We start from the raw sequence: 25995 nt of genomic DNA, 5'->3' as shown, positions 1-25995 counted from the left end.
TCCTATCCTTAATCCTGTACTCGGCTTTCAAATTCGACCTTCCAAAATGCATCACCTCGCATTTATCCAGGTTGAACTCCATCTGCCACCTCTCAGCCCATCTCTGCATCCTGTCAATGTCTCGCTGCAGCCTACAACAGCCCTCTATACTGTCAACGACACCCCCGACCTTTGTGTCGTCTGCAAACTTGCTGACCCATCCTTCAATCCCCTCATCCAAGTCAATAATAAAAATTACAAACAGTAGAGGCCCAAGGACAGAGCCCTGTGGAACACCACTCACCACTGACTTCCAGGCAGAATATTTTCCTTCTACTACCACTTGCTGTCTTCTGTTGGCCAGCCAATTCTGTATCCAGACAGCTAAGTTCCCCTGTATCCCATTCCTCCTGACCTTCTGAATGAGCCTACCATGGGGAACCTTATCAAATGCCTTGCTGAAGTCCATATACACCACATCCACAGCTCGACCCTCATCAACTTTTCTAGTCACATCCTCAAAGAACTCCAAGGTTTGTGAGGCATGACCTGCCCCTCACAAAGCCGTGTTGACTGCATTTAATCAAGCCATGCTGTTCCAGATGGTCATAAATCCTATCCGTCAGAATTCTTTCTAACACCTTGCAGACGACAGCCGTGAGACTTACTGGTCTGTAATTGAGGGGATTTCCCTATTTCCTCTCTTGAAGAGAGGAATGACATTTGCCTCTCTCCAGTCCTCAGGTACGACTCCAGTGGAGAGCGAGGATGCAAAGATCTTCGCAAGTGGCGAAGCAATTGCATTTCTCGTTTCCCAAAGCAGCCGAGGACAAATCTGGTCCAGGCCTGGCGACTTGTCAATCATAATGTTTGACAAAATGTTCAGCACATCAGCTTCCTCTATCTCTATCCATTCCAGCATGCACACCTGCTCTTCAAAGGTTTCATTCACTACAAAGTTTGTTTCTTTCGTAAAGACAGAAGCAAAAAACTAATTTAGGGCTTCGCTTACCACCTCGGACTCCACACACAAGTTCCCTATACTATCCCTGATTGGCCCTACTCTTTCTTTGACCATTCTCTTATTCCTCACGTAAGTGTAAAATGCCTTTGTGTTGTCCCTGATGCGTTCTGCCAAGCATTTCTCGTGCCCCCTCCTGGCTCTCCTCAGACGATTTTTGAGCTCCTTCCTCACCTGCCTGTAATCCTCTAGAGCTGAGCTCGGCCTTAGCTTCCTCCACCTTTATGTAAGCTACCTTCCTTTTGACGAGAAGCTCCACTGCTCTTGTCATCCAAGGTTCCTTTATCTTACCCCTTCTTGCCTGTCTCAGAGGGACATATTTATTCATCACTCGCAACAACTGTTTCTTAAACAGTCCCCACATGTCTATAGTGCCTTTACCATGGAACAATTGCTCCCAGTCCATGCTTCCTAACTCCTGTCTAATCGCATCATAGTTTCCTCTTCCCCAATTAAATATCCTCCCATTTTGCCTAATCGTCTCCTTCTCCATAGCTATGTAGAATGTGCGGCAGTTATGGTCACTATCACCAAAATGCTCTCCCACTACAAGATCTGATACCTGCCCCGGTTCGTTTCCGAGCACCAAGTCTAGAATGGCCTCTCCCCTCGTCGGCCTGTCAACCTACTGAGTTAGGAAACCCTCCTGAACACACCTTACAAAAACAGGTCCATTCAAATCTGCTTGAAGGAGGTTTCAATCAATATTGGGAAAGTTAAAGTCACCCATTACAACAACCCTATTACGTCCACACTTTTTTCCAAAATCTGCCGACTATGCTCAGACTTAGAAGGTTTGCCCTTATCTGTAGATGGTGAGCCCCTGCTCTGGACTCTCCTGCCATCGGGTATATCCTCCCTGCATCTACCTATCTAGTCCTCTTAGGATTTTACAGGTTACTTTGAGATCCCCCTTGTTTGTGAGAACTCCATGAATATCGTGCTAACCAATTCAACCACTCCTTTGTATGTCAGTTTGCAATCACGTGAATAGCTCTGGTGACTTTCAGCCGTACTCCCACTATAGCAAGACCATCCTTCCTCAGACAAGGAGGTGAAAACTACACATTATTCCAAGTGTGGTCTCACTTCAGGCCCTGTGTAACTGCATCAAAACAAACGTAACCCAGTTCTCGGATCCTTTCACTACGAAGCCCAACATATCATTTGTGTATTTCACTGCCTACTGCACCTGCATGCATACCTTCATCAGGTATGTGATGATACCCAGGTCTCGCTGCACATTCGTCCCCTCTTTTTTTCCCCCCTGCCAACCCACCACGGTCCAATCTATAGCTGTTCTGATAGTCTGCCTTCCAATTTTTGCCTCATAGGAGCAGGAGCAGGCCATTTGGCTCTTTGAGCCTACTCTGCCATTCTTTATGATGATGGCTGATAATCTGCCTTCCTATTTTTGCTACCAAAGTAGATAACCTGGCATTTATTCAAATTTTATTGCATCGACCGTGCATTTGCCCACTTAGTCAACTTGGCCAAATCACACTGAAGCATTGCAGTATTCTCCTGACAGTTCACCCTCTCACCCAGCTTTTGTCATCTACAAATTTTGACATTGCATTTCGCTCCCACATCTAAGTTATGAAAAGACAATTAGAGTAGTTGGGTACATGGCAGTGATCCCTGTGGTACCCGGCTCATTTCTTAGCTTCCATTTGGAAAAAGATCTATTTATTCCTACTATTTGTTTCCTGTCTGCCACCCAGTCTTTGATCCATCTGAATATAGTACCTGCAATCCCAAGCGCTCTAGATTTACATGCCAAACTCTTATGTGACACTTTGTCAAAAGCTTTCTGTAAGTTTATACAAACCACATCCGCTGGCTCCCCGATCAACTCTACCAGTTACATCCTCTAAGAATTCCATAGATTCACCACTCTCTGGCTGAAGATGATTCTCCTTATCTTCGTTCTTAAAAAGTCTTTCCTTTACTCAAAGGCTCAGGTCCTAGTTTCTCCTACCAGTGGAAACATCTTCCCAACATCCACTCTGTCCAGGCCATTCAGTATTCTGAAAGTTTCAATTAGATCCCCCCCCCCCCCCCCCCCCCCCACCTCCTTCTAAACTCCAATGCATATAGTCCCAGAGTCCTCATACGTTAAGCTTTCCATTCCTGGGACCATTCTCATTAACCTCCTCTGAACTCACTCCAGGGCCAGTACATTCTTCCTGAGATATGGGGCCCAAAACTGCACACAATACTCCAAATGTAGCCTGACCAGAGCCTTATAAAGCCTCATAAGTACATCCCTGCTTTTATATTAAAGTCCTCTCAAAATAAATGCCTTCCTGACTACTGACACAACCTGCACGTTTACCTTGAGGGAATCCTGGACCAGAACTCCCAAGTCTCTTTTCACTTCAGACTTATGAATTTTCTTCCCATTTAGAAAATAGTCCATGCTTTTATTCTTCTTACCAGAGTGCATGAGCTCACACTTTCCCATGTTGTCCTCCATCTGCCACTTCTTTGCCCACTCTCCTCACCTGTCCAAATCCTTCTGCAGCCTCCCCTCCTCCTCAATACTACCTGTCCCTCCACCTATCTTTTTAGCATCTGCAAACTTAGCCAGAATGCCCACAGTTCCATCAACTAGATCATTAATGTACAAAGTGACAAGTTGTGGAGCCCAACACTGACCTTCGTGGAACACCACTTGTCACTGGCTGCCATCCTGAAAAAGACCCTTTTACCCCTATCTCTGCTTTCTGCCAGATAGCCAGTCTTCTATCCATGCTAGCACCTTGCCTCTAACACCATGGGCCCTTATCTTACTCGGCAGTCTCGTGGAGTCATAGCTGAATGGTTAAGGCAATCCATTAGGGTTTCCTCCGCACAGGTTTGAATCCTGCTGACTACGTTTCCTTAACACGTGCTTTTTGAGTGGGTGAGTTAGCTCAGTTGGCTGGGCAGCTGGTGAGTCATGCCAATAGGGTGTTCAGTTCCTGGTCTGGCTGCTATTATTGCAAAGGATCTCTAGGATCATTTCCTTGAGTACACTGGAATGTAGATTATCAGGCCGTGGAGATTTATCAGCCTTCAATCCCGTCAATTTCCCCTTTTTCTTTACTAATACCTGTTCCTCCCTCTCATTAAACACTCTTTGACAGCATTTTGAGTCACACAGTGCAGAAATAGAGACTCCCTTGGTCCAACTCCTTCTTGAGACCAGGTTTCCCAAATTAACCTAGTCCCGTTTGCCTGCCAAAGAAAGACCAAAAGGACTTTGGATGCTGCCACTGGGCCGGAAACATTAACTCTGATTTCTCCTCTTGCAGATGCTGCCAGACCTGCTGAGTTTTTCCAGCAACTTCTGTTTTTGTTTCCTATTTTTCCTGCATTTGGATCATATCTATCTGAACCTGTCCAAATGTCTTTCAAATATAAACTACACCTGCTACCACTTTATCCGGCCATTCATTCCATACATGTACTGCCCGCTGTGTCAAAACATTGCCTCACAGGTCCCTTTTCAAGCTCTCCCCTCTCACTTTAAGCCTATTTCCTCTAGTTTTAAATTCCCCTACCCTAGGAAAAAGACCTTTTGTTATTCATCATCTTATCTATGTCCCTCATGATTTTTTTTTCTGGTAAGTTATTTGTATCCTCTGTTGTGAACACAAAACTAATGTATTTTTAGATGCTCAAACATTTCTTTGTTCCTCATTATAAATTCTCCTCTTTCTGACTGTAAGGGGCCTACAGTCTGCTTTCACTAATCTTTTTCTCTTCATATACCGATAGAAGCATTTACAGTTAGTTTGTATTTTTCCTGGGAGCTTACTTGCTCAATCTATTTTCTCTCTTAGTCAAAACCTTTGTCCTCCTTTTTGTTGAATTCTAAACTGCTCCCAATTTGTATGCAAGCTCTCTGGATATAACCCTATGTCTAATTTCTGTTTAATCCACGGTTTGGCCAACTTCTCTAATTTACTTTTGCACCATACAGGAATGAACGATCATTGCAGTTCACCCATGCACTCTTTGAATGTTTGACGTTGCCTTTGTATCATTATCCCTTTAAATAGCATTCCCTAATATTTCTATGATTGTAGTTTCTTCTCTTTGGATTCAGGATTTCACTCTTGGAATCAACCATGTCACTGTCTATCTCAATGAAGAATTTGATCATTTAATCGTTGCTCATCCCCAAGGGGCCTTTATCATTAAAGTGGGAACAATTCTGGAAAAAGTTTAATTGAGAAAAAGATATAGTTGAAGAAAGCATTTGGACAAAATGTTGAATTCTGAATATAGTAAACTTTCTTGTTTTTTGTTTGCAGTTTGTAATGAGGTAGACCAATGGCCATCTCCACTCCCTGGAAAAACGCTCAGCCTGCCTATCATGGGAGTGGTTATTCAGGTATGCATGGATAGAACTGTGGAACATGGGAATGTTTGCATAGTAACCCAAGTAGAAATGCCTTTAGGAATTTAACTAGTCTAAAATACAGCATTTCTAACTGCCTTTGTTTCTCTCCTTTGACATTTTTTTAAACTTGGGTTTGAAGTCTTGCCCTCTGCAGTCTCTTAGATATTACAGACTAGCCATTAACTTGATGAAATTTAAGTTTGTGATTCTGTGATTCCATAATGCATGGCATGTCAGAGATTTAAAGTTCTTGTGATTTGTGGAAGCTGCCATATTGTGGATGTGTCATATTCCAGCATGGTATTGAAGATTTCTGTTCTCCTCTTCAGTTTTACTCTAACATACTCAAACAGTATATTCAAATATAGTGTACTGGATACAAAAGGTTAAATGTTGGTTTGAAAAACAATACTTTCTCAGTCAGAATTTCATTCCTGCTCATTGACTACTCAACTCCAGTGACAGTGATTACTTGTTCCCCCATGTATGTGCTCAGTTAAGTGCTCACCTAATCATCTCTTAATTAACATAATCATCAACTTTACCCTAGTTGTATTTGGCTGACAGCACTAGATAACCTAGCATTACCCTTGTGTATTCCTTGGTTTAGTATGTAATGTAGACTTTTGTTTCAGGCAGAAGATACACTGGAAGTTAAATAAATGGTGAATCTGTTATGTGACTGTGTGAATGTTTGACAATTGATCATTTTTCTGTGTGCTTATTTTCCCATCATCTAAGTACCATTTGGAAATAAAAAAAAACAATAAGATGAAGTATTGTAATGAATTAATTTGAGAGGTTTTGAGAAATTTTAGAGGTCAGTGAACTTTGACCAAAGCAATATTGAACAGGTGAAATTTTCTTCATGGATGCCAACTGATGAACTTGTTTGAAAGTTTCCAGCTATAAATTTAACAGAATTTAGTTGATCTTTGGTTGTACCTATATTCTGAATTCTGGAATTTTATTGTGTGTGTGTGTGTGTGTGTGTGTGTGTGTGTGTGTGTATATAATTGTTTCCTTTTTTCTGCCTTAAGTCTAGCATTATTTTCCGTTCACCTGTAGGTGCGGATTCCATCTAAAAAGGATAAACTTGGAATGAGCCCTCTCAAACAATCTAACCAGGAGGTATGACAAAAGTGCACATTGTCATGAAGCCCACTGCTAGTTAATCTCAATGGTGGTGGGAGCTGTTTGTCCTAAGGTAAATCCTATTAAAATTGTTTAGCATGCAGTGGAAGTAGAAACTCAAGTTTAGCAAGCTGAGGAGCAGGAAAGGTGATGTTTCAGGTCTGGACCATTCTGAAATTGGCCCTTTTTGAAGGGTCCCGACCCAAAACGTCAGCTTTCCTGCCGCTAAGATGCTGCTTGGCCTGCCGTGTTCATCCAGCTCCACACCTTTGTTACCTCAGATTCTCCAGCATCGGCAGTTCCTACTATCTCAAGTTTAACAAGTATGTGCAAAATGACTATGATCCTAAATTGATAAATAGAATAGCAACTAGCCTGTGACACTCAAATTTTATTTGAAGAAAATTTCATGTTGAACCACAGGGTGCTTTGGAACAAGTGACCAAAGTTTTTTATTGAAGGACTAGTTTTTAAGGGATATCTTAAAGGAGGAAAGAAAGGTTGAGAGACATGGACGTTTAGTGTTGGAATTCTAGAATTTAGGACCTAAACATCTGAAGTGGTGGCTGCCAATATTGGAATCAAGGTAACTGGGATTGTGTAACAGGCCACAGTTAGAGGATTATTGGACTTTTGTTTTTAATAATTCATGGGATGTGGGCGTCACTGGCTAGGCCAGCATTTATTGTCCCTCCCTGATTAGCCAGAGGGCAATTAAGAGTCTGCCATACTGATGTGGGTCTGGAGTCACATGACTGCAGGAAGTTCATGTTGGAATCTGGTTCGGCTGTGAAGTTGTTTGGAATAAAACCAATTTTAAAACCCAGGCGTTGTCAGAGAATAAACCAGTCCATTGAGCACGAGTTTGAGTGAATGGCATTTGGTGCAAGTTAGAGCATGGGTTGCAGCATTTTGGATCAGTTCAAGTTTCTGATATGGAAGGTTACTCAATATAATATTGAGTTAGTTAAATCTGGAGATATCAAATACTTTGAGGATTTCAGCAGCAGATAAGCTGAGGTAGGAGTGCAATGTTGTATATATGGAAAGAGAAAATCTTAATGATTGAAGGAATTTTAGATTATCTTTAAATCTAATAGCACTATGACGTTCTTTTGAAAAGTGTGAAATTCTTGATCTAGAAACAGCTACAGACAAAGCAGGATACAACAATGGTTGCTTTTATTAAAAAAGCTAACTATATGCTTTAGTTTTGTTTCTTGAACCGTTTTAAGTGAACATTGCATGCAAACTGCTATTTTAAAATAATACTTTATATGGACTTTGAGATTGTGAACAGCCCATGGCGGTTATTACAGAGATGCATGGAGTCAATGGCTAAGAGTTTGTGGCAGGCACCAAAGGCGAAATTTGTGGAAATGTCTGTTGATCCAATTCTGGATACCATCACCATGAAAAATAATGACAGTGGAAACTTTGAGAGAGATGATGGTGGTGTGATAGATTTGAGTGTCATCAACGTGCTTTGGACCTGGTCTGTTTTGTGATGATGTTCCTGGGGTGCAGCAATTAACAAAGAATTATTGAAAATTAAGCTATTTTGTTCAATGGAATTTAAAACAAAAAATACTATAAATACTCTGGTCTGCAGGCGTTCATGGATAAAGGAACTGTAATGAAAGATTTCAAATCTGAAAACATTTATTCTGTTTCTCTCTCCTCAGATGTTGCCTAACCTGAGTATTTAGTGAATTTTCTGACTCCTTTCAGACTTTCAGCATCTGCAGCATCTTGCTTAAAGATTATTTCATCACTATAGAGGCAAAAAGGTAGTTTGAGAAGAATTGAAAACCTTTAAAAGTTACTAACAGGACTGATGAATGTAACTGTTAAATAGTTAGAGGAGAACAAATCAGCCTTTACCTTATTAAAATGGCAGAGCAAGCTTGAGGGGCCAAATGACTTACTTCTATTCATAGCTTATGTGAAGTCAGAAGTCACATGAAATCAGGTTATAGTCCAATATGTTTATCTGAAAACACCAAGCTTTTGGAGCATAGCCCCTCCGTTGGGTGAACTGAGAGAGAAGCACACTGGCACAGCATTTATAGGCAGAGAGATTTAGGAGCGGAGAGATCAAAAGATAATACAAGTAGTGTGAATGGAGTGTTTGAACAATAAGGTCTCTGCAGGTGATCAGAAATGTCAGATGGTGTGAATAATGTGTCAGCAGCTGAATAACAAGCAAAGGGATGACCTATAATCTGTTTAAATGAGTTAGAAAGGTAATTACAAAAAATTTAAAAACAAGGTGGTGCTGGAGATAAACCAAATGACTAAAATAACATGATAAGCACAAGGTTCACCTGTTGAGGGTCTAATTGCAGTAATAAGTAATCCAAAACCAGGCAAATTAATTGAAGTGATGGTGTCAAAAAAAGACTAAGGAAGATTTTATAGATACAGAAGTGTAGTGGGGTCACATGTAGCACAACATGAACCCAAGATCACTGCTGAGGCCATCTTCATGGATGTGAAACTTGGCTATCAGTTCCTGCTTGGCGATTCTGCATTGTTGTATATCTCAAAGGCTGCCTTGGAGGGTGCTTACCTGAAGATTGAATACCCTTGACCGCTGAAGTGCTCCCTGCCTGGGAGGGAACATTTCTGTCTGGCAACTGTGTGGTATGCATTCATCTGTTGTCATAATGTCTGCATGGTCTCACCAATATACTATGCCTTGGGGCATCCTTGCCTGCAGTGTATGAGATAGACAAGGTTGGTGAGTCACTGCTGTGTGCGTGGTGGATGGTGTTCCCACATGTAATGGTAGTATTCATGTGGAAAATCTAATATCTTGCAGAAGTTGCCATGGCAGGGTTGTGTGCAGTTGGGGTCGATTGTTGTTCTGAAGGCTAGGTACTTTGCTGTGAACGATAGTCTGTTTAAGGTTCGGTGGTTGTTTGAAGGTGAGAAGTGGAGGTGTAGGTGTAGAGACATGTTGAAAGCTGCAAAGAACGTGTTGTAGTCTCTTCACTCCGGGGAAGTACTGGACACTGAAGGGAACTCATATCCTAGGTTTGTCTTCTGAGGAGGTGATTGCAGTTTTTTTGCTGTGGCACATTGAAACTAGCAATCAATGAGTTGAGTACCGTATCCGCTCTTATGAGGGCGTCTTTCAAAATCTTCAGATAGTTGCCACATTCCTGCTCATCTGAGCAGATCCTGTGTATGTGCAAGGTTTATCCATAGGGGATGGCTTCTTTAGTATGTTTAGGGTGGAAGCTAGTGAAGTGCAGCATCGTGAGGTTATCTTGGGCCTTACGTCAATACAGTGCTCGACCGCAAGCTCACTCAGAATTGCTGAGCAGAAACTGATAGCCAAGTTCTGTACCCATGAAGATGACCTCAACTGTGATCTTAGGTTCATGTCGTGCGCATGTGACCCACAATATGTTCTATATCTGTAAAATCTTCCTTACTGTTCTGTTTGGCCACCGTCTCTTTCATAAATTGCTATCACAGCTCTACCTTATTTAGATTGTACAGTTTTGGATTGCTTATTACTTTGGTTAAACCATCTGCATTCAAATCTTATACCTATAATGTTATTCTAGTCATGTTATTTGTTTTCAATACCACCTTATTTTTAAGTTTTTGTAATTATCTTTTTTTTTGCCTTGTTTAATTGGATTATTTGTTATGCCTTTGATATTCAGCTTTACTTGCATCATCTGACACTTGTGATCACTTGCAGAGACTTACCATTAAACACGTCACTCTCACCTTTGGTATGATCTTCTGATCTCTCTGACCTTGATCTCTCTGCCTATAAATTCCATTCCCGTGTGCTTTTCTCCCACTTCACCTGACAGAGGGGCTATGCTCCAAAAGCTGGTGATTTCAAATAAGCGTGTTGGCCTATAACCTGGTGTCACAAGAAGTTTTACCAAAACAAACATAAGGAAATTTAGAAAATTGCCAGAGGAATATGGAGAAGGACAAAGACTCCGAACAAGTGCAACATAACTGTAAAGATCTGAATGATTTTTGTTTTTAAATGATGAGGTGCTTGGGATATGGGGAAATAATCTCAGTCATCAAGGGTGAGATGTGAGTGAGCAAGACATGGGGCAATAAGTCAGCCAAGTGCTGAAAGACCAAGTTTTCAGAGCGTGGAGGATAGGATGCTACATAGGACAAAGTTGGAATAGCCAAGTCGGCAAGAAGACTGCAGTCACCAAGAATGAGAAGGTGCTTAATGCAGTGACTGAAAGGTGATAACTGAAGAGAAATGTGTTGGAATGGAATTTGAGGGAGGACCAATGGTAACCATAATAACCGTAATTGTTAAAATTCTTGGCATTTTTATGATGGTATGATAGGGCATCATACTACTCCTGCTCCTTCTCCTCCTCTTGCCTGCAAAGCGTTCATCTCCATTTGTATGTTCTTATTGTCACAGACAATAAGAGAATGGGGTGAATTTAATTATGATTGATTTTGTCTTCTCACACCCACGACAGTGAGGTATTGCTCGACTTATAACTTTCCCTTTTTATTCCCATCCCTTTAATGGGGTAGCCTGAAGGTTGTTCCCCCAACCCTGGATTTTGGATTCCAATTTTTGGAGTAAGCCCCTGCAAAAACTGATGATGAAATCCAAGATGGGTTTATTAAGAAACATTCAAAATGCAGGTAAATTTCTTCTTCATCCACATACACTCATTCAGTAAATTTTAAGGAAGTCAGAACCGGGGAGGAGATAGGTTGCAAGTTTTGGTAAATGCAGAGGTATTAAAAATCAAATCATGTGAGTTAAACCTTCCTGGAAGTCACTGTTCAATAATTTCCTTGGTGGGCTGGACCCAGTTATTTTTTTTCCCCCCCCTCCTTGGAGGCAAAAGATTTTAGGCTTTTATTGCTCACCACCAACTTTAAGACAGATTGAGGTTCTGAGCCAGGCTGCCATTTCAGTCAGAGTCCTGCTCTCACTCTGAAAGTCAAACAACTGGCTTAGAATCCCAGAATTGTATATTTTAAATAATTCATCAAGTTCAGATTTCAGTTATGTGACAGATGTTTCAGGTGCTGAGGCCTCATTTAGGTGTGTTAATAAGCGACAGTGTAGTTTTATCTCTCCACTTCTATTCTGCAGTGACAAGGTAACAAAAAGCATTGGTATTCATTTTAGCATAATGAGTCTTGATGTTTGTCTTGTTTGCAGCTGGATGGAAGCAGATGGCTTGTCTCCAAGTCTTTTGTGACACATTTGCTGGGATGCCTATAAACTGCAAGAAGTTCAGAAGCTTTTGGAGATACAATTATATGATTAGCTTGGGCCATTTTGAGTGCAGTGTGGTTGGTATTTTTAAAGGAAATGAAAATTTAAGCATGAAAATGCAGAAGAGAAGATGGTTTTCTTTGGGATTTCACTTCATACCCTCTGGCCATGATATGCAAGCATTTGTCTTTCTTTTAAAAATATGCTGTATCTACACTTGATGTAGACTTGCACAAATTGGCACCACTCGATGTAATGTTTCTCAAGTGCACCTGAATTATGATGGTTATTTATATTTTACTTTATGATTATTGGACAGATAGGTGAACTCATTGTTTATTCAGTGTCCATTGTGCAAAAATAAAACAGCTGCGGATGCTGGAGATTAGAAGAATTGATCAAGCTGGCTGGACTTGAAGCATTAACACTTTTTTTTCCTCTTGACAGATGCTGCCAGACTTGTTGGGTTTGTCCAATTTCTGTTTTTGATTGTTCCATTGAATCAATGCATAATTGTTAGATGGGCCTGTAACATTATGAATGATGGATGTTTTACTCATATTGTATTGCAGATATTATGTATATCTCTAATTTGTTTGATCCTCTTCTATAAAAAATCAAAAATTTAAAAAACTTTGTTTCCTTTTCTACAGAATCTGTTGCCAGCTCCATTGGTCATTCCCACAGTACACGAGTTGGATCTTTTTGGGTGAGAGCAATTTCAATGTGGCAAATGGATTTTAATGAATGTAACATGAGCCCAGTGACTACTTGATCATGCTGCAATATTAACTTTCAGATATCTTTGAAATTTTTATGGTGAAAATATGTGGCTGACCTTTTGGAAAACACATTCGGAACAGCCATTATGAGCTATAGCGTAAATTTCACCTGCAGTTCTTTAAATTACACTTTAATAAGAGAAATTAATCAGTTTGTTTTACCATTTAAGGCAGAGGTAGATGTTATGTATAGTGAAAGATAAAATTGATGTGTTTTCAAAAGAGATTTGAAATATGAGGTGGATGAGTGGGATTGAGGGTATCATGTGTTTCTTGGACACCGTAGTCTTTATTTGACTTTTTATTTCCAAATATAATTTTGACTTTCTTTATTGATGAATTGTTCTTGTCAGATGTTTCCAATCAATTTTGATACATATCCAAATGCTTTGGGAGCTGACGTTGCTTGGAGAACCAGTGATTATCATGGCAGTGTCACCCAAAATATCTTCGGATCTTGTGCTGGCACTGACCAGGTGAGTAAGAAACCCCGTGCAGGAAATATTTCCAGGCTTTAAGATACCTTGATTTTTGAAAAAGTACAGCTTTTGTGACCAAAATTATTTGACAGACTATAACATTTTAGTAATTAATCACCTCAGACATCGCTTATTCAAGATTTGGGTATTTCCTACTTCAACCATCAGATGTGAGCTACTTGATTCTGCAGCCAATAAACTGCTATTTCACTGGGGCAATGCTTTCTCATATGTCATGCTATCTGCACCTGCCCCAAACTTCATTTACAATCCTATTCCGTCCCTTTTTTTTTCTGCTTTTGATGAAATGCTCCTGACTAATCCTTAACTCCCTTGAGCCTTATTAATTTAAATATCTTTCTCAACCTTCTTTTCAATGAAAAGATTGTTAGCCTGTGAGCTTATCCTAACCCGTTTTATCTCTGGACACTAGATCATGCATTCTGTTAAGACTGTGTTTGTTTGTACTTTATCCAGCTTAACTGCACTTTTTTTCTAACATGATGGTCCAAAAATACACTTGCTCCAGGTACAACCTGATCTACACTTTGTACAATGACAAGTTAAAGTTATTTACATAAAATGACAAATAGCATAGATCAATTTAACAGAGACTTATACAATTTCACGTTTTTCAGGGATGTGTTTATTATGACTGGCAGAACTTTTACCTGATTTGTTCTCGTCACTATTTTCCTGGTACTCCAATATCATCATCCTCCTTTTGTATCCCTACATGTCTGCATTAAACTCTATCAACAAAGTACCTTCCAAAACAATCCAACGCAATCTTGACTTTTCGTTCAAATTGAGTGTCATTTGTAAATGTAGAAATGAAACTATGGCCATCCTTTTTCAGCATTTCCAGTTTAAAAAAAAAATTGGGCAACCCATTTTAGTTCATAATCCAGGACCTGCCCTTTATAGGATTGTCTGTCTCTGATATTTAAAGTGAGAGGGGTGGGAGTGGGTGAGGTGGAAGAGTAATTATAATTTAAGGATGTCATCAATCTGAAATCATCTTTGAAAAATTGAAAGTTAAAAGAAATTTCTTTAGGCAGTTGCTTATTAGAGTCCAGAATATTTTGCCATGTGGATTAGATTAGACAGATGCCATTGCATACAATAAAGGAAAACTAAATAAATATTTTCAGGGATGAAAATATAGACATATGAAGACAGGGCAACAAAATTTGTTTTGGATTATGGTGATGAAAAGCTAGCACAGAGGTGGTAAACTGAAAGGGGACCCTCTGGGTTGCAGTGTTCTATGTCCAGTGCCGTTCGCTAAGAAATTTTGGAAGTAAGAATAAAGAAAAATAGATTAAGTGACATAAAGGATTGAAGAATTTTGGCATGTCTGTAGGCAGTTTTGTTAGAATGTGCAGAGCCAGGACATGGAAAAGATGTTGAATGATTTATTGTCAATTACATTTTACACTAGATAGTACTTTAAAATACAGAGAAAAACTTCAACTGTTGCCACAACCTGGTGCCATTTTGACCGTTTTAAACGCAGTGACATAAATGAAGAATTGACTGATGGGCAGGAAACAGCCAATGGGAATAAGGGCTTTTTTTCACATTGGTGACCTGTTTCCAGTGGAGTTCCACAGGGATCTGTGCTGAGACTGCATCTGTTTTACAATATTTATTAATGACTTGAAGGAACAAAATGAATGTACTGGAACAAAATTTGCAGAATACATAAATATAGGTGGAAAGGCAAGTTGCAACAGGGATACAAACAGCTTACAGAAAGATCATTAATAGGTTCAGTAAGTGGGGAACATGTCGATAAAAGGAGTATAATATGGGAACATTCACATTTGGATTTTGGAAGGGAGAACAAAAGAGTATTAAATGGAGAAAAACTGCAGAAAGTGAAACATGAAGGGACTTGGAGGTATTTTTGCATGAAATACAGAAATGAAGCACACAAGTGGAGAAGGTAATTGGGAAGGCTAGTGGAATGTTGACCCTTGTTTCAATGAAATTGATGTATAAGAGTATGGACATCTTACTGTAAATGTATAAGTCAATTGGCGTATTTAGTTTATATCCAAAGGCTTAGAATGCAGATGCAGGAAAGAAACACAGAAGTTAATAAACCTTAATCAGACCTCATTTACACTATTGTGCATACTTTTGGCTCTCCAAATAATGAGGGGAAATAAAATCAACAGCTGTATAGATAATCAGCAAATTATCAAGACTAAACCCTTGATAAGATGTACATACATGAGGGAATAGACAAATTACCAATAATGACTGTTGTGATATTGAGGTACTCTGTAGTGTATATCCTGGAAATCTGGGTAAAAAGGGGAGCAAGATAGACCGAGGAAACTGTGGAATGATTAGTCTAAGTTCAAGACAAATTCTGAAATTTAATGCAATGACAAAATTGATTATTAGAAATAAAATTGAGAATCCCTTGTACCTTCATTAGAAGAACATGTATTTTTCAAGAAGCTCTTGCTTGATCAATTTCCATAATAAACTAGAACCACAGATTGATGCAGCTTGAAAGGAGGCCTCTGAGCCTAATTAGTCTCAGTTCCCTGCCCTCCAGATCTCTTTCCCCTTCAAACATTTTATCTAATTCAGCTGTCAAAGCTATTGTTGTACCTGCCTTCACATTTTTTTGGGGTTGTGTGTTCCAGATCATCATTGCTCACCTATGTAACCAAAAAATAAAACATGCACAAATTGTATCTTATTCATTGCCAACTTTGTTAAATTTCTATCCTCTGGTTACTGACCTGCACCACTGGAACATTTTTCTCCTGAATTATCATTCATTATTTCTATCTGAGGACAATCACCACAGCTTCTGCCACTAACAACAGCATTTGTCTTGAGAATTTGACTATCTTTAATTAGAATCAGTTTACTCAGTTTTGTATGTTAAATAAACATAGAAGGGATGCTCCAGAACATAAATGCTTTGTTTAAAAAAAACTCGTCAATATATTTAAGATGCATATTATGAAATTCTTGTTTACTCCAGAAATTAGCTAATACCAGAGTTTTGCTGAGTGGCCTGGGACAAAGTTTATTTTACTAAGTTTATGTCTTTCCTTTTGGCTATTCTTTTTGTAAGGAGAGTGGATTAAGCTAATTGGGTTTTAATGTTTTTGTGTTGACTACTTTTCTGTTTAAAGTACTTTTGAGGTTTTTGTTTAGGCAAATTTGTCCACCCACTCCTCCAGAGAATTTGTACATCCAAACATAGTATCCTAATTTCTTGCCAGTATTTGTGTTCTGTTTTAGCTGTATTGAACCCCTGAGATACTGCTGTGATTATCGACCTTACTTCACCATCCATGATGCTGAATTTAAAGAGTATACAACACGAACACAGGCGCCGTAAGTTTAAAACACCAAAAAACCGTTGTTATTGAATTGGTTGCTTGGAGTCCAGGAGCTTGCAGATTGAAATTAAACTTCTCAACTGCTCCAACTTGTATGTTGATGAAATTTTGCTGCCCGCCCCCCCCAAAAGGATAGTAAGAAGCCATTAACCATGCTTAGGAGCAAAACCTCTTCCTGCATATCAGTTTTTCGATTCATTCATGGTTAAGCTAGCATGCATCACCCATACCTAGTTGAAGTTAGTGAACTGTCGTCTTGAACCACTGCAGTCCTTTGGCTCGCTTGGTAGCATTTGTGCTTCCGACCTGAAGTTATGGGTTCAAGTCACAGGCTGTCTACACAACATTCCAGAATACTGAGGAATTGCTATACTTTCAGAGGTGCCATAATATGGATGACCTGCTAAATCAAGATCGTGCCTGCTCTTGCAGGTTGTAAATAATATCATGACACTATTTCCAGGAACCGTCAGAGGGTTATCCTCTGTCCAAGTCTGTACTTTTCATTCAATCAGTGTCACAAAAGCAGAATATATAATCACATTAAAGCTTATGGGGATTTTGCTGTGTGCAGGTCGTCTGCTGTGTTTCCTACAACACGGTAACGACTACACATCACGAGTACTTTTGGCTGTAAAATGGTTTGGCACATATGGTTATGAAAGTGCAAGTTTTTTTTGATGCAGATGACCTTTATGGGAGTATGCAAAATCCCATCCTATTCCCAAACAGCTGACCTAGCATTAAAGGGACCTCAGTTAGAGACCAAGAGATGGTGAGGAAGAGGATGGTAACACTCAACCTTCCAAGACTACTTTTGAAACCTTACAAGTGTAGAACTGAGATGAAAGTAAAGCGCAAGCTTAAAACGGTATGGCAAAAGAAGAGAAAGTCTGCATTTCTGTTGTACATTTGACAACTTCAGTGTTGCAAAGCGGATTACAGATTATGTACTTTTAAAGCTTGGATATCGTTATAATATAGCAAACAAAGGAGCTCGTTTTTGCAGCAAGGTCCCACAAAATGTGAGATGAATAATCAAATTTTCTGTTTTTAGTGATATTGGTTGAAGGATTTAAGTCAAGTAATCTGACTTCTTTTGTGGAACTGGAGCCACATCCTGAGGGCACTTTCATCCCCTCTCCACTGCATTATTTACTCTGTGGCAGTAGTGATTTGTAGCAATGTTAGCCAGGTAGGCCTCAGAATATGAGTTCCCTGATGGGGATGTTAACCTGGCCCAATGAGGGAAGCCGTAGCTGACAGATGTCAACAGGAGTGTCAGAGACTCTGTTCACTCTGAGAGCTGGCTCTGAGGAAGCCGGACTCATGTCATGTACTATGCACATGTTTATCAAGGCTGACGTGGCCTCTCTGGAATTATTTCAGTGGCCGCCTTTTCCACCTCACCTCTTGCGGGTGTGGGACGTTGTACCTCCTCTGAGTATCGTCCACCCAGAACATCTGCTTTAACAGAGAACCTTGTTTTTCTGTGCCCAAACCATCTTGGTATTTGCCATTGTTTGTTCAGTACACCTTGAGTGGAAGTACGTGCATGGAGACTGAACGTTTTGCTGCACAAAAATTGCTCCTATTCAAATGTTCAGGTGTCCCTTGTACTTCCAGGCACATTTCAAACATATTAGTTATCAAATATCCCATCAGCTGTGGTTAAAACAGATTTTTCAACAGATGTGTCAAACTAGTACGTATCCGCTTATGCCTTTTGTCACTCTGCCCAAAACACCCCCCTAAAGCTTTCAGCTCTCATACCAAAGTTAAATATTACTAAGTTAAAGGCAAATCTTGCGCACTGCTTTTAATTCTGGTCCTCCAAATGCAAGTTAAACTTTCAAGCTCTTAAATGGAAACAGAAAATGCTAGTTAATGCAGTTAGAAATTTTGATCTCGAGAGATAATTGGTGCTGTATTCAATGAGAGAAAGTTGAGAGTCAAATCCTTCTTGGAAGGAAGACTGAAGGAAAAAGTGGAGGAAGAGCTATCAATAAACCATCATCTAATACTTCGTAGTGACTGGATAGCAACAAATAGAAGTTTTGAAGTACGTTGTATAAATGCTAGCTTTTATTACTGCCTCCAGTTCATGCATGTGAGAGGAATAGTAATCTAGAAAAAGGTTCTTTATATTCATATGTACTAACTGACACATTAATAGTAAGCAAAACCTCTTTTTAAGTTTAAAATAGATGTTTAGAAAACTTTGTTACAATTTTTCATCTGCATATTCCCTCATGCTTCAAGCCTGAAGCACTATCAAATGGGTTATTTTAAGCACTCCTTGTACTTTATTCCAAGTTTGGTGTTATGATTTATTTTTACTAGGCCAAATGTTATCCTGGGTGTGACAAATCCTTTCTTCATCAAAACATTCCAGCATTGGCCACACATTATTCGTATTGGAGACGTGAAAATGTCAGGTAAGGAGCGAATATTGTGCATAACCAACAGTTAGGGAACACATCTCTCAAATATGTGCGCTTAATACTGTGTTCATGATAATAGGTTCAGCAAACCTTTTTCTAGTTTGAGGTAAATGAGTGTTGAATCATTTTACATATTGTGACATGTCTGAATGCTGATTTAAGTAACCATTCTTTTTGTATGGTTTTGTTAGAACTTGGAAACTAGTAGGCTATTTAGCCCCTCAAGCTGCTTATGCCATTCACTTTGGTGGAAAATGTTGTGTATTCTAATTATTGCAGTTCTGCATGTCATAGAGTTATGTAGAAACAAATAGCCAGATAAAGGCAAAAGGCTGTTATTTTCCAAACGTAGTATTTGGCACTCAAGGGCAATAGGAGCACCTGAGTCGTCCCTCAAGTTCTTTCTGATAGTCAGTATGTTAACTAGATTTACCAACCTTCTCTCCGAATCCCTTGATATCCTTTCTGAGCAAATCATCTCTTGTCTTAAAAATTTTGATTGTCTCCCAGTACAACAGATTTTAAGGGAAGAGATTTCCAGATTTTCTTTGCCTGTGAGTGAAATTGGCTGCCCAATTTTATAACTGAAGAACATAGCTCTAACTTTAAATTTATGCCACCTTGGTTCTAGACGTTCCCACCAGAGAATATATTTATTTCTATCTAACCTACTAAATCCTGTGGTAATGTCAGGCTCAGTGATTGGTCCATCCCTAAGTCTTCTGAACTCCTGGAAATACACACAACATTTATACATCCTGTCTTCATAACCTAACTGTTTAGGCACTGGTATTACTGTATTCAATCTGCGTATGCTGAGGCTTAAATTTTCCTTCCTAAGGTATGTTGCTCAAAACTAAAAGCAGTACTAACCCAGTCCAATTTAAGGAAGACCATAAGACCAATATCAAATCATTGCCCATTTAGAGAGAGAAGTAATGAGGATAAAAGCAACTGCTGTGGATGCTGGAAATCGGGGAAACACATAAAATATGCTGGAGAACCGCAGTTGGTCTCGCTGCATTTGTGGAGAGGGAACAGTTAACCTTTTGAGTCTGGTATGACTCTCTTTCAGAACTGAAACAAAGAAACATAGAAAATAGGTGCAGGAGTAGGCCATTGGCTGTTCAAGTCCACACCACTATCCAGTATTATCATGGCTGATCATGCAATCTCAATATTCCATTCCTGCCTTCTCTCATTAACCCTTGATCCCTTTTAGTTGCAAGGGCCATGTCCATCTCCCTCTTGAGCATATCTAATGAACTGGCCCCAACAGCTTCCTGTAGGAGAGAATTCCACACGTTCACAGCTCTGAGTAAAGAAATTCTGCCTCATCTTATTCCTGAGAGGCTTCTCTGTATTTCTTGGACTGTGACTCCTAGTTCTGAACTTTCCCAACATTGGGATCATTCTTCCCTCATCCAGCCTGTCTAGTCTCATCAGGATATTGTGTTCCATTCTCCTAAATCCCAGTCAGTACAGCCTAGTCGACCCAGTCTTTCCTCACATATCAGTCCTGCCATTCTGGGAATCAGTCTGGTGAACCTTTTGCTAGAGTCCCTCAATAGCAAGAATGCCCCTCCTCAGAGTAGGACACCAAAACTGCGCACTGTACCCAAGGTGTGGCCCCACCAAGGCCCTGTATAACTGTAGCAAGACATCTGTGGTCTGATACTGAACTTGTCTCACTATGAAGGCCAGCATGGGATTAGGTTTCCTCCTGCACCAGCATGCCAACCTTCAGTGACTGTTCCAACATGACACTTGGGTCTCATTGCACCTCACCTTTTCATAAACAGCTACCATTCAGATAATAATAATCTGCTTTTTTATTTTGCAACCACAGTGGATAACCTCACCTTTATCTACATTTTATTGTATTTGCCCACTCACCCATCCTGTCCATATAACCATGCAGCCCCCTAACATCCTCCTCCCAGCACACACTCCCACCCAGCTTAGTGTCATCTGCAAATTTAGAGAGATTGCATTCAATTCCTTCAAATAGTTCATGTATGTTGTGAACAGCTGGGATCCCAGCACTGAACCTTGTGACATCTCACTTGTCGCTGCCTGCCACTCTGAAAAGAACCCGTTTATTCCAACTCTCTGCTTCTGGTCTACCAACCAATTCTCTATCCATGTCAATACATTACCTACGAGTATTAATTTTCCTTACTAATCTCTTGTGTGGAATTTTGTCAAAATCCAGATAAACAACATTTACTGATTCATCCTTGTCCATCACTGGTCCCATCCTCAAAAATAAAAATTCCAGAAGATTTGTCAAGCATCTTTTCTTTTCAGTGAATCCATGCCGACTAGGACAGATTCTGTCACTGCTTTATTTTCCAAATGCTGTTATATTCTTAGTAACTGACTCCAGCATTTCCCCACCATTGATGTCAGACTAACTGGCCCATAATTCCCCATTTTTCTCATTAGCAACCCCCTCTTTTGGAACTACTCCAGAGTCTACAGAATGCTGAAAAATCACGAATGCTATTTCTAGGGCCACTTCCTTAAGTACTCTGGGATGCAGAGCATCAGGCCCTGGGGACTTATCAGGTTTTAATCCCTTCAATGTCACCAATACCATTTCCAAATAAGGATTTCCTTTCAGTTCCTTCTTTGTGCTTTATACTGTCCCCTAGCATTTCCTGAAGGTTATTTGTATACTCCTGAGCAAAGACAGATCCAAAGTATTTGTTCAACTGGTCTGCCGTCTTTGTCCATTATGAATACACCTGATTCTAACTGTAAGGAACCTACATTTGTCTTCACTTTTTTTTTTCTTTTCATGTATAGAAGCTTTGGCACTCTGTTTTTATGTTACATGCAAATTTATTTTCATGTTCTATCTTCCCCTCCCGAATTGAAACCTTTGTCCTCCTTTGCATTTTAAATTTTGTCCCAGTCCTCCGGTTTGCTTCTTTGGCCAATTTTTGTGCCCTTGCCTTTGGCTTTAATATATCCCTGATTCCTCTGTTAGCCATGGTTGAGCAACTTTTCCTACTTTTTACACTTAGGCCAGACAGAGAAATACATTTGTTGATGTTCATCCTTTTTTTAAAAATGTCTACCGTTGCCTATCCACTATCAACCCCAGAAGTATTTTTGGCCAGTGTATCCTAGCCAATGCATGCCTCATGCCATCAAAGTTAGCCTTTAAGTTCAGGACCTACCTTCAGATTGAATTGTGTCAGTCTCCATGTTAATGAAGAATTTTACTGTATTATAGTCACTCTTCTCCAAAAGAACTTGCACAACAATGGTTCTCATTAATTCTCTCATTACACAATACTCAACTTGCTGACTAGTTGAATGGTTTGGAAAATGGTGGTTGTTTTTCTTTTGACGGAAGCAGGGAAAAGAGCAAAGGGAACAAATTTTGTGGAGGTCCAGTACAAAAGTCAAAAGGGTTGCTAATTGGCTTGAAAGAAAGGAGAGATGTAAAATGGGTATAAATTAAGATGTGAAAAAGCTGAGAGCCAAGTTTTTTTAAAAAAAGTTCAGGGGCTGATAAGAATGCAAGAAAAATGCAGGCCGGATGTCATGAGATCAGGTATAAAGATGTGAAATTCGTTGTCGAGTCTGCCAAGGCTGGTAAGTGCCTAAGTGGAAAATGAGTGTTGTTCTTTGAATTTGTGTTCTACTTTGACACATTGTAGTAGGCCTAGGACTGAAATGTTAGCATGAGAGCAACGTGTTTACTTTTTATTTTTGTGCAGTGACAAGCAACTGGAAGGTCAGAATCATTCCTATGGAGACAGTGGAGGTATTCCACAAAGGGCTACTCTGTGTTTCATCTCACTTGTGAGCAGTGAAAACAGTAAACTAATTTGAAAGTAATACAAGATTCACCTTGAAAGTGTGTTCAGGGCTTTGGACATTGTGGAGGGAGGAGATGAATGGGCAAGGGTGCACCTTCTGTGATTACATTGGAAGGTGCTACGAAGGAGTTGGGTACTGTTAAGAACAGTGGAGGAGTGGATCATGTCACAGAGGGAACAGTCCCTGCAGAATGCTAACAGTGGAGGGGATGGGTAGACGTGTTTGGTGGTGACATCCTGCTGGAGATGGCGGAAATGTTGGAGAATGGTTCTTTGATTCTTTCAATGTGGAGGCTAGTGGGATGGAAAATAAGGACAGCCCTATTGTTCTGGGAAGGACTAGGATACAGGTGAGTGCTGTGTCATGATGACAGAGTACTTAGGAAATGCAAATCAGATGACATCAGGATCTATTTATGAAGATAGATCGTGACACTTTCTTTTTTCACTGTTGCTAAGAATGTTTGATAGAGGTTTTTGTTAAAATTATGAAAACTTTTACTGAGGTGATTAAGGAAATGTTATTTGTTTTGTCTATGATGAGTGATGCGGAATTATCAATTCCAGATTATCTCAGGAGAAAGCGAGGCTTGTAAAAGTTGTTCATATAGAGAGTACAAAATTGTTTTCTGTCTGGAGTAAGTAAAACAGAATACTTGATTGACATTAAATTGGAGAAGTGTGCAAGGCTTCCAATAAAGTGGGAGATAACAAGATCAGGTTTTGGACTGCAGTAATAATTAACACAAGAAAACACCTGTGGTTCCACAGAGACACATTCCATAAACTTAACCAAACAGAAGGAAGCTAATTTCCTGTTTTTCAGCAAATTGGAGCTGTCCTCAAATAATCAAGGAAATATCCTCCATAGAACCCAAAACTTTTAAATACATTTAAGAACTATAAGCAGCACCTTTACAACTCTCAACTGTCTCATTCTCCTGTTATTAGACAGCTAGCATTTAGTTAGTGATGTTTGAGCAAGTATTCCACAAGCAGGAAGCCTATTCAAATAAGGAGATAGACTTTACATCTGAAAGTCAAATTCAGCCAGTCACTCTTATATCATGTGGACTGAAGAATTCAGTTGCGCCATCATCTTGTTCCAGTTTGCAAGTATAGAACGTGTCTGCCTCCTGCCCCATGTCGTCTTCTGCCTGTTCTGTGCATGCTTCGAGCTTGTGTGGTTTTGCAGTCTGTCACATATTCTCATTGATATACTATAATTTAATTTGAGCTCCATACTTTAGAGGTTATTGAATTCCCTTTAAAACATAACCTTTAACTTGACAATCTCTCTCCCTTTTTTCAGGTGATTTACCCAAACAAATTAAAGTCAAGAAACTGATGAAGCTTAGAACACTAGACACAAAACCAGGTACTGGAAGTCTCCTTTTAGACCATAGGAAATGGGGACATGAATAGACCATTCCGGCTCTCAACAGTTCTCCCATTTAATAAGAACATGGCTGATCCACACTCTTGAAATCACTTTGCTGTCATTTCCCCATAACCCTTGACTACTAATCAAGAATCTATCTCCTCCTTTAATATATGCACAAGGACTCTGCCTCCACAACTGTATGTGGCAAAGAGTTCCAAAATCGCTCAACTTGCTGATGGAAGAAATTCCTCCTTATCTCAGTCTAAAATTGGTGCCTCCTAATCCTGAAGCTGTGCCTTCTGGTCCAAAGTTCTCCCATGAGTGAAAATATCCTTTCTGCATTTACCCTGTAAAGCCTCTTAAGAATTCTATGTTTCAATTCTTGGGACTGGGATCATTCTGAAGTCATTTTTCAGCTTGTTAGACTGTAGAACAGGAGTTTCTGCAAGTAAAGATGGAGAATCATGAACAGACATTCACTGACTTTTCAAAAGTGAAAGGAGTTCAAATTCAGTCCAGACAATGAAGATTACCTCCTTGATGATAATTGGGTGATGCAGTGAGGTAGACATGATCCAGTGATATCCCACACCTCTCAGATTGGTCTGATTTCTCTTTAGCAGATTTTGTAATTGAACCAGTAGAAACAAGAGGGTTGGAAATCATGATTCCAACAAATTGTGAAAGATGGATTAGGCAATAGATTGGTAACTCTTGCAGCACTTTAGAAGTGCAGTGAGAAAATATCCTCTTATCCTGAGATAAATGAACCAGATAAAAATCACGACAACTGAAGCCCTGGATGACAATGAGAAGTCAATTACTTTTAACATTGAATAAAGGAATGATACAGCGCAGAAGGCCATTCGGCATGCTCTTTAATGAAGTAACCCAGTTAGTCCCACTGTCTTGCTGTACCCCCACAGTCTTGTAAATTTTTCCCTCCATTTTTGATCCCATTTTCAGCTGTGATTGAAGTTGCTTCCATTATCGTTTAAGGCAGCACAGTTAAATCATTGTTTTTCTGATTTTGTTTTTTCTCTTCCATACATCACCTCAGTCACCTTAAACTGTACCCTTTGATTAACAACCCTCCGAGTGGAAATGGCTTCTCTATGAAGGCCCTTCCTGATCATTGGACACATCTATCAAATGTCCTGTTAACCCATGTTGTTTCAAAGAGAATAACAAGAGCATTTCTAGTCTCTCTGTGTGACTGAAGCCTTGCATCTCCAGGAAAATTCCACTAACAATTCCTTTGCAACCCCTCTCAGGCCATGAAATAATTCCTAAAGTGTAGTGCCCAGAACTGGATATGATGCTGCAACTGAGGTCTAGTTTGTGATTTCTCCACACATACTATGTACTAGATTTCTCCACACATAGTACTTAGCTATGCTGTCATGGATGTAGGCACCTACAACAGGCAGATTGATGAGAATGAGGCCATGTATGTTTTTCTTGCTTGTTTTCCCTCATCACTTGTTGCAGATCCAGTCTGGCAGCAATGCCTTTTCGGAGTCAACCATTTGTTCAGTAGTGTTGGCCCTAATCCACATGGTGGAAATCAAAATTCCCCACTAAGAGTACATTCTATGCCCTTGACACCCTCCTTGCTGATTCATCAGCTACTGGTCACTATGTGGTGATCAGCACGACATATTCTTGCTCATGTCTGAATTGATACCATGTGACTTTATGATGCGCAGAGTCAATTTTGAGGGCTCCCAGGGCAACTCCCTCCCAACTTAGCTCACTGTGCTTGCCTGTTCTGCTGGTGGGGTGTCTGGGCATTGTCTGTAAAGTGTGACCATTCTTGTCTGAGACTGTTCTCCCAATTATTGCATGGGCTCCCCAAATATACCCAAGAAAGCAGGATCAACAGGGCTGTTTTCTTTTCTGATGCCTGAGCTAATGCCAG

At 39.9% G+C, this 25995-nt stretch overlaps 1 protein-coding gene and 1 long non-coding RNA gene across 7 annotated transcripts in view; one reads left to right on the top strand and one right to left on the bottom strand.

Annotated features, from left to right (window-relative positions):
• The window catches only part of dennd6b (DENN/MADD domain containing 6B), a 100630-nt gene that overhangs the window by 32210 nt on the left and 42425 nt on the right, over positions 1–25995 (top strand). For 5 of the 6 annotated variants that reach the window (XR_009447213.1, XM_059654541.1, XM_059654539.1 and 2 more), the window contains 7 exons: positions 5305–5384; positions 6462–6524; positions 12426–12481; positions 12908–13030; positions 16310–16405; positions 18754–18848; positions 24003–24068. Coding sequence is in view for 5 of the 6 variants with exons in the window: in XM_059654541.1 (XP_059510524.1) it covers positions 5305–5384; positions 6462–6524; positions 12426–12481; positions 12908–13030; positions 16310–16405; positions 18754–18848; positions 24003–24068 (579 nt within the window). In the remaining variant the exon portion in view is untranslated. The remainder of the gene's footprint in view (positions 1–5304; positions 5385–6461; positions 6525–12425; positions 12482–12907; positions 13031–16309; positions 16406–18753; positions 18849–24002; positions 24069–25995) is intronic. The other variant, XM_059654540.1, reaches the window with a different exon arrangement.
• Positions 12972–24929, bottom strand: LOC132210955 (uncharacterized). The gene is made up of 3 exons (XR_009447214.1): positions 24608–24929; positions 24421–24516; positions 12972–13077 (listed from the first exon to the last, which is right to left on the bottom strand). It is a non-coding gene; the product is annotated as an uncharacterized LOC132210955 (long non-coding RNA).

The sequence above is a fragment of the Stegostoma tigrinum genome, chromosome 25, assembly GCF_030684315.1.
Source record: "Stegostoma tigrinum isolate sSteTig4 chromosome 25, sSteTig4.hap1, whole genome shotgun sequence".
Taxonomy (NCBI): Eukaryota; Metazoa; Chordata; class Chondrichthyes; order Orectolobiformes; family Stegostomatidae; genus Stegostoma; species Stegostoma tigrinum.
Note: the sequence above shows the minus strand (reverse complement) of the source record. Positions and strands in the feature narration are given on the sequence as shown.